Below are 13,334 nucleotides of genomic sequence, written 5' to 3' on the forward strand. Positions count from 1 at the left end.
GCATAACACATGGAAAGCATTAAAATAATAATGAATGAATCCAAATTTATGAGTAATCAACACAAATGCAAACAGTCTAAACTAGGCTGGGAAAAGATTTTATACAAAAAAACCCAAAATGTAGCTATTTTAGGTTTATAATAGACATACTTATGCTGAAGGGTAAAAAAACAGGTTTCGTATTACATTTGAAATAAAAACAAAGAAAATCTAGTTACGTCCGATTTTTACTCAAAAGGCATAACAGAATAAAAGCCATTATAAAATGATAAAAAAATTTCACTAGAAAAATAAAACCATTCTGTACTTGTAGACATACATGTAACATGGCCTCAAAACATATACAGCAAAAATTTACATAATTACGTATAAAAATGGACAAATTCACAATACTAGAAGATTTTTAACATATGTCTCATGTACTGCCACATCGGTGAGTTGTTAGGACTGGTGACAGCACCTGTGATCTAATGTACATACATGTACATAATTTAGATATTAGTCCTTTGATGGATATAGGGTTGCAAATATTTTCGTTGTGGCTTGTTTTTTCACTTTGTTCCGGTTATCCCGTGACATACAAGTTTTAAGTCTGATTATAGTCAGACTTTTCTATTCTCTTTCCTTTGTAGTTTTTAATTTTTTGTGAATGGGAAACTCTTCTCACATGTCCTTAAGGAGACAAACATATAAAAGAATCTATTTTTCTACTCTTTGTAATAGAGTAGAAATAACCTAGACCTATACACATATATGAGGCATCTGTTCACATATATTCACGGGATTGATACACTCTACCAACTCCTGGACAGCAGGTTACCAATGCTGGTGATAGTAGGAGGTGGCCAGTGGTTGCTTAAGGCTGTACTTAATTAAATAAAAAAGATATGAAACAAATGTGGGAATATATTAAAATTGCCTATTAAATATGGGTAGAAGACAATAAGGCTATTTGTTTATATGTTTCAAATATGTCATACATTTAACATACTACTTTAAAAGGCTTTTCAAACTATACTCTGAGATGTTAAAAATTAAACATCCAACACTTCCTCCTATCTTTTGATCACTCCATTGTTGGGCCACCCTATGTTCTACCCACTCACAAATCTTGCGCCTAACAAGATGATACAATTAGATGAACCAACCAAGTATAAGAAAACAAAGAAAAGAATATTCCAGTCACTGGGGAACAAGATTTAATTAAGAGGTACCATACCCTAATGGTTAAGAGAAGGCTCCATCACGTCTTTGTGTAATCCTGGGCAAGTTATTACATAACTTCTCTGGGTTTCAGTTTCCTCAGCTGTAAAATAGGACTAATATGTACTCCTTAGAGAAATGAGGATTAAATAAAACAATGTATAGCTCACCAAAATGCTTGGCACATAGCAAGCACTCTTTAAAGTAGCGCATTTTGTTGTAAGATAATAGCTTTTAGATTAACCATGAAATAATGAGAACTCTTTTCATTAGGCAACTCTGAAGGCAATTCCCAAGTTAAAAAAGGTTTTGAGTATAAGCAGCAATAGCAGAATAAGTTAAAAGACTTTAAAACAGCTTGAAAGAATGGCACTTACTTATGTGCAGTTGTTTATTATTATATCCACCATTAATAGTGTACTTTTAAATAACATCTCTGTACGATAAGCATTTTACATTTATAATTGTATTTCAAGACCAGCCAGGGCAACATTATGAGACCCTGATATGGTCTGGCTCTGTGTCCCCACCCAAGTCTCATGTTGAATTTAATTCCCAATGTTGGGAAAGGGACCTGGTAGAAGGCGATTGGATTATGGGGGAAGATTTCCCCCTTGTTCTCATGATAGTGACTTCTCTCAAGATCTGATGGCTTAAAAGTGTATGGCACTTCCCCTTTCACTCTCTCCCTCTCCTGCTCTGCCATGGTAATATGTGCTTGCTTCCCCTTCGCATTCCACCATGATTTTAAGGTTCCTGAGGCCTCCTAGCCACGCTTCCTATACAGCCTATGGAACTGTGAGTCAATTAAACCTCTTTTCTTCATAAATTATCCAGTCTCAGGTAGTTCTTTACAGCAATTTGAGAATGGACTAATACAGACCCCAACTCAACAAAAAAATTTTTTTTAATTAGCTGGGTGTGTCTAGCTACTCAGGAGGCTGAGGCAGGAGGATCACATGAGCCAAGGAGTTCAAGACTACAGTGAGCTAGGATTGTACCACTGTTTTCCAGTCTGGATAGAATGACCAGGCTCATCAGTTAGAATGCAGGAGACTCTCAGGGCTGTCTCAAAAAAAAAAAATTCTGCTATATCATATAAAAGTAAATTCAGGAGCTACCTCTTAATTAAAGTCAGACATAATACTTTTATAGTATATAAATTTTATCAGTGCTAATTCTTTTTATACTTAAAACCTTAAGCCAAAATCACTGCATTATCTTAAAATAAGCAAACCATGTTAAGGAGTACCTATCAATAAAGAATTGCAAAAGAGTAGAACACAATATCATTTCAACTCAAAGTCTGGAAGTTCATGTGAATTTAAAAAAAAAAAAAAAAACCCTTATTCAACTCCACAATTTATAAGCATGACGGTGCTGAGTTTACTAAATAAATATAAGTGATACTGATTTGAGGCATTTTAACAAAATTAAATGAATTTTCTTCAGATATTATAGAAGTAGCAGTAAGCCTTCGGTATATAAATACCAACCAGTGGGAAATGACGAGATGTTCTCATGTGAGCAATTATCCAGAGAGTATTCATATTTTGCAACATAAAACAAATTAGAGACTAATACTTTGTGCTTTCATGAATAAGAAACAGAATGCTAAACATTCCCTGTATCTGTTAGGCGTGATGGCTCATGCTTGTAATCCTAGCACTTTGGGAGGCTGAGATGGGTGGATCTCTTGGGCTCAGGAGTTCTAGACCAGCCTGGGCAACATGGTGAAATCCCATTTCTACCAAAAATACAAAAAATTAGCTGGGTGTGGTGGCATGTACCTGTAGTCCCAGCTACTTAGGGGGCTGAGGTGGGAGGATCACTTGAGCCCAGGAAGGCTGCAGTGAGCTGAGATTGTGCAACTGCACTCCAGCCTGGGTGACAAAATGGAGACTGTCTCACAAAAAAAAATTTCTCTGTATCCATGAAAAATATAATTCTAAAAGAATTTACAAAGACAGTACTGTTTAAGAAAGCAGAATACTAAATACTAAAATTAAGAGACATGCATAATTTCTTCTTTCTCTTATTTTTTTTTTTTTAGAGGCAGGGTCTTGAACATTCACTGCAGCCTTGAACTTCTGAGCTCAAGTGACCCTCCTGCCTCAGCCTCCTGAGTAGCCAGGCACAACCAATTTTTAAAATTTCTTTGTAGAGATGAGGTCTCATCATGTTGCCCAGATCTGTCTCAAACTCCTGGCCTCAAGTGATCCTCCCACAATGGCCTTCTGAAGTGCTAGGATTACAGGCATGAGTCACCATGCCCAGCACTGACATGAGTAACTTCTTAAGTTTAAATGTGAAAACTTAATAACCTGTGTAAATTATGCTATGTTACAAGAAAAGGGGTTTAAATTTCATCACTTGTATTCACATTAGTTAGCTATATGTAAATCATCTGCATCTTCTCCAGCTACACTAGACCATATTATATTTCAAAACTGTTATAAACTTCTAGTCATACAATATGATCCTTCATTAAAATGGTTTAAATTAAATAACTATTGGTTAACTTGAATTCTGCAAAATCGTCAGTAACGACCTTCTAATATCTGTTAAACTTCTTGCCATACCAGAGCCATCTTAATTCAAAAGAACTTGTTAACTATCCCCTTTAAGTTCTTCTCTAACCTTTTCACCAGTGTGAAAGTTAAAGGTTTACCAACTGTGTTTTATCTAAACAGTACTACAACTATACAATGTTTTTTTTTGAGACAGAGTCTCACTGTTGCCCAGGCTGGAGTACAGTGGTGCAACCTTGGCTCACTGCAACCTCTGCCTCTTGGGTTCAAGCAATTTTCCTGCCTCAGCCTCCCAAGTAACTGGGATTACAGGTGCTCACCACCATGCCCAGCAAGTTTTTTTGTATTTTCGGGAGAGACAGGATTTCACCACGTTGGCCAGGCTGGTTTTGAACTCCTGACCTCTGTTGCCTTGGCCTCCCAAAGTGCCAGGATTATACAATGTTTCTATGAAAGAGTTATCAAAAATTCAATTAAAAGGCAAAATATAATTTACTGATTTCTTATCTAGGAACAAAGTTCCTTACCTAAAAACATGGAGGATTTTAGGAATTTCTCTGAAACTATACACATTTCATGTACATAATATAGTTTTCTTAGAAAAGACTACTTTTATCTAATTCTTAAAGGGCTCTGTGACATGCTCCCCGCCACAAATGATTCATAACCACTAATCTAATCTTTGCAATTTTCTAGGTTCTTTAAACTTTTGCATACACTATATGTTATTTTGATATATTTTAAGAAAAAAAGCCTAGAATGGTGATTCTTGCCTATAATCCTAGCACTTTGGGAGGCCAGGGCAGGAGGCTGGGAGTTCTTGACCTGCCTGGGTAACAGAGAGAGACCCTTTCTCTACAAAAAAATTTTTAAAAAACAACCAAAAAACACAACTAGCTGGGCATGGCAGAGCATGTCTGTAGTCCTAGCTACTTGGGAAGCTGAGGTGGGAGGGTCACTTGAACCCAAGAGGTCAAGGTTGCAGTGCACTATGATCATACCACAGCACTTCAGCCTGGGTAATACAGTGAGATCCTAAAAAAAACTCACTCAACAGAGTCAGAAGAAAATAAGACCCTATCTCTCTTTCTCTTTCTCTCTCTCTTTAAGTTCCATGGAACTCTGCTTGATAAGATACCCTATCTCTTTAAAAAATAAATAAATACCTGTAAACCCAGCACTTTGGGAGGCCGAGGTAGGCGGATGACCTGAGGTTCGGAGGTCGAGACCAGACTGACCAACATGGAGAAACCCCGTCTCTACTAAAAATATAAAAATTAGTCGGGCGTGGTAGCATATGCCTGTAATCCCAGCTACTTGGGAGGCTGAGGGAGGAGAACTGCTTGAATCCAGGAGGCGGAGGTTGAGGTTAGCCAAGATCATGCCATTGCACTCCAGCCTGGGCAACAAAAGTGAAACTCCGTCTCAATATATATATATATATATATATATATATATATACACACACACACACACACATACAAATATATCATTAGAACACTAATGAAAAACACAAAAGTAAACAACTCAGAAAGACATATATGCCTTTGGGCAGAAAAGTTCAACATCAAAAAGATTCTCTTAAAATGAGAATCCACCAGAAATACCAGATATTAAAACTTACAAAGCCTCAATAATTAAAAGAGTATGATGCTGCTGCATATAGACACAAAAGACCAAGACCTGACTTTAAACTCCAGAAACACAGCCAATACATATGAGAATTTGATAAAGGTGGAATCTCTAGTGAGGAAAAGATGGCTATAAGAAAAAATGGGCCAGGCATGATGGCTCATGCCTGTCATCCCAGTACTACAGGAGGCTGAGGCATGTGGATCACTTGAGCTCAGTACTTTGACACCAGCCTGGCCAACATGGTAAAATCCTATCTCTGCTAAAAAATACAAAAATTAGCCAGGTGGTGCCATGTGCCTATAATCCCAGCTACTTGGGAAGCTGAGGCATGAGAATCATTTGAACCTGGAAGGCAGACGTGGCAGTGAGCCAAGATCACGCCACTGCACTGCAGCTTGGGCGACAAAGCAAGACTGTCACACACATAAAAAAATGGTGTTGGGACAACTAAGTATCCATCTAGAAAAACAAAACCAAAGCTGGATTCATATTGCATATCATCTATCTAGATAAACTCCAACTATGTTAAAGATTTAAATGTAGAACATACAAGTTAATGGAAGAACCTAAAAAGCTGTGCTTCCTGTGTCTCCTCCCCACCAACCTGAACCTCATCTGGTCCAACTACCAATTTCAGAAGAACAACTCCTCCTCTGCAATCAGCAAAACCCAGACTGTGGACAAATTCAGGACAAACTCAACCTAGTTTCTTCAGTAAATAATTTTAAAAGGGGGGAGAAAGCAAGATGAAGAAAGAACCTAGAACCTAAAAATTAAAAGAAACATAAAAACTATCAAATAACTGCAAATTAGGAAATTTATATGGATCTTGAGTCAAACAAATACATGGTTAAAAAAATAAAGACATTTAGAAAGAGATAATCAGAGACTTGTACATAGACTAGATAATGAAAATAGTGACTCATTGTCAATTGTTTGGTAAGTATAACATGGCAATGAGGCTAGGTTAAAAAAAAGAATCCTTTTAGAGATAAAACTAAAATATTTACAGATGAGAAAAAATATAGGAAGTGTGGAAGTAGGACATGGCTGGAGAAGAATTAGCCATGGGATTTACAGTGATTCAAGGAAGGAGAGAAACCATACAAATACAAGTATTTTGATAAATGTAGCATCTCTACTAAGGCCTATTCACTATCAGAATCTATTTGATTCATTAGCTGATATAGTGAGTTCTAACAGTGATTTAGATATCAAGTTTGGGATAAAGAAGAATACCATGTTATTCAATTATATGTAGTTATTGAGTTTTGGGAAAATAGGTAGCAAGAGCTTAGAAAGTGTGGAAATATTCTTTTATAAACTTAGGAGTCGGAAAGGCCTTCAAATTTATATTCAAAATCCAGAAGCCATAAAGGGGGTGAAGAAAACCCCAATAAAATAAAAAACTATATTCTCCAATCATACCAAGGGTAAATCTCCATAATACACAAGAATTCCTACAGATTTACTATGAAAAGGAGTACAATAGGAAAATGGACAATATATGAATATACAGTTCACAGAAAAAAATTCTAATGGTTCTTAAACATACAATATTCATTCTATCCCTAAAAAATGCAAATTAAAACTTTAATGAGATAAGCATTTTTGGCCAGGTGCAATGGCTCATGCCTGTAATTCCAGCATTGGGAGGCCAAGGCAGGATAATTGCTTGAGTCCAGGATTCAACACTAGCCTGGGCAACACAGTAAGAACCCATGAAAAATAAATGAATGAATGAGCCAGGCTTGGTGGTACATTCCTAGTCCTAGCTACTTGGGAGGGTGAGGCAGGAGGATTACTTGGGCTCAGGAGTTTGAGGCTGCAGTGAGCACTGATCACACCACTGCACTCTAGGCTAGGCAACAGAGAGAGATGCTATCTCCAAAAAGAAAAAAACAAAACAAAACAAAGAGATAAGCATTTTCTACCTATCATGTTGGCATGAAGTTCCATAACATTCTGTTGGCAAGATTATAGGAAAAGAGGCACTCTTTATCACAGGAATATGAGTAAACCGGTAGGCAACAGCTATCAAAATTATAAACACTCTAATCTTTGATCTAGCAATCTCACTCCTGGATAATTCACTCTACTAATATTCCTGCACACGTATGAAATGACATACACACAAGGTTATTAAATACAGCATTTTTGTAACAGTGAAAGACCAGAATCAATCCAAGTGTCCTTCAATGTGGCATTGATTGATTAAATTATATAATGTTCATACAATGGAATCCTATGATAGTACAAAAACAGAGACAACAGAATAAGGAAACTAGATGCTAATATGGAAAGATCTCATAGGCAAGTAAAAAAAAGCAATGCATAGAACAGTGTGAATGTTTTATTATTATTTTATGTAAAAAATAAATAAAAGAGAAAAATAACATATAAGGCCAGGAGACTGAGACCGGCCTGGCCAAAATGGTGAAACCCCATTTCTAGTAAAAATACAAAAATTAGCTGGGTGTGGTGACACACGCCTATAATCCCAGCTACTTTAGAGGCTGAGGCACAAAAATCGCTTGAACCTGGAGGCAGAGGTTGCAGTGAGCCAAGATGACGCCACTGCAATCCAGCCTGGGCTACAGAGTAAGACTCTGCCTCAAAAAAAAAAAAAGATGAAAGAAAGAAAGAAATGTATACAGGTAAATATGAGGGAAGAAGATTTTTCTCTGTATATTGTTAAATATACTAATTTAATTTTTGAACCATGTGACTATTATTACCCATTTAAAAAAATCCTTAAACACAAAAGCCACTGAAGATTTTCATTAATCGTAACTTCTTAAATTTAAACTTCAAAAAAAATTGCAATTTTCAGCACCATGGGAAAGGTTAAAAAATGCAATTAAGTAAAAAACAACAACAAAATCTGTAGAAAAACAAATGTATGTTACATAAAATTGGAGAATAGTCTGAAAATATCAGAGCATTTTAATGTACAGATACAAAAATGCACAGCTCTAAAAACATAAGAAAATTATCTTTAACTCAGATATACCACAGTTACTGAGTTACATAAGCATCCAAGAGGATTCAGGTCAAGCTGAAAGGTATATCAGTGCCTCGACTTTTTTTGGCATCAGGAACCAATTTCGTGGCAGATGAATTTTCCACAAACCCAGAGTAGTGGAGAAGGAGGGCATGGCTTTGGGATGACTCAAGTGCATTACATTCATCATTAGAATCTTATAAGAAGCGAGCAACTTAGATCCCTTGCATGCACAGTTCACACAATAGGGTTTATGCTCCTAGGAGAATCTAGTGCTGCTGCTGATGTGAAAGAAGTGGAGCTCTAGCCCACAGCTCACCTCCTGCTGTGCAGCCCAGTTTCTAACAGGCCATGGACCAGTACGGGTCTGTGGCTGCAGGGGCTGGGGAATGTGGGGTATATCATTCTCAGATTCCTTCCTCATTTTTCTCTAAAATAACTTTATCAACATCATATTTATAGGGTGGGGAAAAAATTGTAATCTTCTACTTACATTTTCATTTTTCAAGATGAGTTTCAGGATTGCTTCTCTCTGTTTTAAAGCCTAAAAGCAGAATAATTTCCAGTTAATAGATCATTTTTTAAAAAAAGATTAATTAGTGTTCCTAATATTTTGTCCCTTCTAAAATATCTCTCAGTACTTACAGGAAACAACAGAAACTCTGATGAGGTCAACGCAAGGTCTAGATTCAAGACCGTAGAGGAATTATTTGTCGTTTTCCTACTGAACTGTATCTTCTTACTCTTTATGTCCAGTGCCCAGTGCAATGTCTGGGAAATAACATGCCTTTAATCTTTAATGACTAAATGAATGCCTATGACTATAATGTCTTTCCTCTATAGTTTAGCAATCTTTATTTTTTTCCCTTCATGTAGGAAACTCATAAAAACTGATCACTACCATAAAATATATTATGAATAATTCAAAGAGATGGCAACAGTAACCTCTGAGTTCCTCCATTTCAACATATAACTTTTTTGACCACTAATTTATATTAGTGAGTTTTTATTTAGTGCTGATGATATATTTTACATATCTGAGTGCTTTTCTCCCAGTGATAATTCCTATTTTTACATTATACAATAAATACAAACCACATTTAGCTCCTTTTAAAGAATCCCTCAGCTACATAGTCAATATAGATGCTTTCTAAAACTATCATGGCTGAACTTATTCCTATTCCAACAAACACTGACAAAACAGAGCTACTTACAATGACTACCACATCGAATTACCTGAAAAAACAAACCAAACCCTGTTCTTTCAGTAATTGAAATGTGTTAAGTAGGAAGGTTAATATGATATGTTGTGTGATCACCAATAAATACTTTTTGTTAAACATTTCACTTGGAGAAAAGTTTTAAGTTAAGATTAACCATACACTTTGACATCGTGGTTACATAAGAAAAAAACCTAACCTATCGTGTGTAAATTTACTAAAAATGGAATAAAAAGGAGGTTACAAAGTTTCTATTTCTATGTTAACACTATACAAATTTATAATAAATTTGATAAAACCTGTTACAACCCATTTTGATTACTCACAGGATATATTAAATATACACCTTTAATGCTGGCTACTTTTCATGTTACTGTATCCGACGTTCTATTATACCGTACATCACAAACCTTAGCTGGCCAGGCACAGTGGCTTATGCCAGTAATCCTAACACTTTGGGAGGCCAAGACGGGAGGATCCCTTGAGGCCAGGAGTTGAGACTAGCCTGAGCAACATAGTGAGAACCCCATTTATAAAAAAATTCAAAAATTAGCCAAATGTGGTGGTACACGTCTGTAGTCCTAACTACTCAGGAGGCTGAGGTGGAAATATTGTTTGAGCCCGAGTCAAGGCTACAGCGGGCTATAACTGTACCGCTAACAGAGCAAGACTCTGTCTTTAAAAATAAAAAAACTTAATTGTCCATTGTACCATTGGCTTAGTGACAGAGATTCTATAAATTATCTTCAGAACCAATGAAGTAAACAAATTTTTTTTTAAATGTTCTGATATCTTGCTTACAAAATAAAATCAAAATTCTTGTGCAAAGCATATAAAGTTCACCTAAACCTAGAAGCAGTCTACCTTTCCAGCCTCCTCTCCATCTGTATTCCTTGGCGCTCTCATCAAACTAACCCTAGAACCCACCATTCAACAGTGATTCCACAACTTCTTGCCTTTGTTCATTCTGGCAGAAAAGCCCTCCCTTATCTCATTTGCCTGTCAAATTCCTACCATCCTTCAAGATCCAGCAGGATTCTATAAATTCCATGGACTTCCCTGACAGAATATTAGTTTTCGTCATCTCAGACTCTCATTGCTCTTTAAACATACCTCATAAAGCATAGTTTACATTGTTTATTTCTGTGTCTGTCTCTTCAAAACAAGTTCTTCGAGGACCAGGCCCATGTTCCATTCACCAGACCCTAGCAGGTGTCTGACACATATTAATGCTCAATAAATATTAGTCATACTGGTAAGTCATAGGCTGGGCACAGTGGCTCATGCCTGTAATCCCAGCACTTTGGGAGGCTGAGGCAGGCAGATCACTTGAGGTCAGGAGTTCGAGACCAGCCTGGCCAACATGGTGAAACTCTGTCTCTACTAATAATACAAAAATTAGTTGAACATAGTGGTGGGCACCTACAATCCCAGCTTTTTAGGAGGCGAGGAAGGCAAGGAAGCCAAATCGCTTGAACCTGGGAGGCAGAGATTGCAGTAAGCCAAAATCACACCACTGTACTCCAGCCTGGGCAACAGAGCAAGATTCTGTCTCAAAAAAAAAAAAAAATCAGTAATACTAAATAAATTTTATAGTCTCCTACATGGTTTAAAATCTTCATTGGGTGAATTTTCCAATAATATGTACATACTTAACCACTTTATTAAAGTTGTAGCTATAGTAAAGAGTTATAAGAGTAATTTTATAGAGGGCATAACTATCAAGTTTACTAACAAAAACCAATCTGATAAATTACAGAATATAAATGGGACAAATGATTTTTAGCGAGATTAAAAATGGAATTACAGTAAGTCCCACTAAATGGCAACACATGTAACATGCTGATTGTATGGAACATATTTTCTACTAATAAAACCTGTTCTTTCTTTTGCAATTTGAAGGCAGACAGAATTCAAGATCTCAAGATCTATGCAAAAATTATAATTTACTGGTAAGTCATAATCATATACTAGAGGGTACTTCTTAACTAACAAAAAATGCTAGAAAGAAGGCAGAACTAGTTTAACACCATCTAAGCATCTCCATTCTTATAAACTATGATATCCACTGGAATCATTAATCCTATCAGGGAAGCACTGACTACATCTGTTAATAATCAAATAAATCCCAGTTGTTCTTCATGCTAGGACTTCTAAATAGAACAATTCTTTAAGCCAAATTTCTCCAATTTTATTCTATGCTAAACCAAAACTATAATTTAGATTTTCTTATGTATCTTCCTATATAGATAACTTCCTACATCCTAAAGTAAATCACGAAAACAGCCAAGCGAACTTGAGGTAACTACATATATACTTTGAAGAGAAGCAAGTAACACTAATCTTAAGATAGAAATAAGGAAGAGTAAAAAGGACAAAGAAGCAACCATCAGGGTGTCTGCCCCATTCCTTCCCTGTCATAAATAAGTCCTATATAACAACATATTTGTTCTTAAAATTAAAGGTAAAGACCTATAAAAAGGTGAATATTTAACTCTTCATAATATCAATCAAGACTACCTACAGGCTGGTTGATATGAAATCTTGTAGGCATTCTTCTCATTATAGCCGAGTCGAGGTCCTGAGGACGATTGGTAGCTCCCATTACTATGACCTAAGTATATAAAGAAAACACAAGGTATTAAATACATCAATTATACTCCTTCGAGAATGTTATTACTACGGCTTAGTTTAAAAAACTAAGTGGTATTTTAACTAAATCCTTTGTAAGAAAACTGATTTTAATTCACTATTATTCAACTATTTACACATATAAATTGAAGTTAATCCTAATAAGATCAAATAATAGCAAAACTGGAAAACTAATGCATTTCATTTGATGTCTTTCTAGTAATTAAAATATGTAATGTTCGGTTGCAAATAGCTACTCAGGAATTATAAAAATTTCCTTTTAAAAAACTATTGTATTTTGCAAAATGTTTGCTTAATGAATATATGCTGAATGAATGAAAGCCATTATGTTATCGCTTGGGTATACAGTTTGGAAGTGTGGGGGAACAGTTCAAGTCCTTAAATAAAAACTTTATAGAGAGAATCATTTCCCCTTAAGTCTGAAGATTCGGGTAACTGTAATAGATATTGTGTACTTTTTCTCTGTATTTCACATCATCATCTCATGGTACTATCAGCACTGCAGGTGATATCCTCTCAATGCTAAATAAAATCTCAAGTAATCAAACTTTAAAGATAACAGAGTATAAGCAAACATCAAAATGCTGGGAAGAATTCTTTTTAAAAATGCTGGCACTCCTGCCAACTTCTGGGTCTATGTCACTTATTTATAAAAAATGTAGAGATTAAAAAAAAAAAGGAACTATAAAAATAAACAAATAAAGATACATAAAACAAGATAATTTCTGAAGGACATCAATATTACCTTTACTGTTGATACTTCAGTATAACCCAGTAACAATACACATCTGCTATCCAAAATGAAATGTAATGGTATTCCATGGAAACACATTACTCTAACATCATCTTATTTCTCCCTAACAGGTTTTACATTTCTGAAATAATCCAAATCTTACATTCTACCTCTACTCTACATTGAATGACATTCAGGAGCCTCAAAACCCAGTTACTTTCAATTAACTGTGAGAGTTTGCCACCTAGAGGAAGAAAATATAAACATAAATTTGAAAAATAGTTTCACAATACAACATAGTTTGTATTTGTGTTAAGTGGTCCTAAAATAAAAATATTAATGCTCATACCTATTTT

The 13,334-nt window shown here is 35.7% G+C and overlaps 1 protein-coding gene and 1 long non-coding RNA gene across 7 annotated transcripts in view; one reads left to right on the plus strand and one right to left on the minus strand.

Moving 5' to 3' along the window:
- The window catches only part of ATAD1 (ATPase family AAA domain containing 1), an 87,986-nt gene that overhangs the window by 6,443 nt on the left and 68,209 nt on the right, over window positions 1-13,334 (minus strand). For all 6 annotated transcript variants that reach the window (XM_078345966.1, XM_035268406.3, XM_009009923.4 and 3 more), the window contains 2 exons: window positions 12,118-12,207; window positions 8,867-8,917 (listed from right to left, as the gene is read on the minus strand). In XM_078345966.1, coding sequence (XP_078202092.1) covers window positions 8,867-8,917; window positions 12,118-12,207 — 141 coding nt within the window. The remainder of the gene's footprint in view (window positions 1-8,866; window positions 8,918-12,117; window positions 12,208-13,334) is intronic.
- On the plus strand, window positions 11,468-13,322 carry LOC144578701 (uncharacterized). Its single transcript, XR_013524993.1, has 2 exons — window positions 11,468-11,545; window positions 13,110-13,322. It is a non-coding gene; the product is annotated as an uncharacterized LOC144578701 (long non-coding RNA).

The sequence above is a fragment of the Callithrix jacchus genome, chromosome 12 (genome assembly GCF_049354715.1).
Source record: "Callithrix jacchus isolate 240 chromosome 12, calJac240_pri, whole genome shotgun sequence".
In the NCBI taxonomy this organism is placed as follows: Eukaryota; Metazoa; Chordata; class Mammalia; order Primates; family Cebidae; genus Callithrix; species Callithrix jacchus.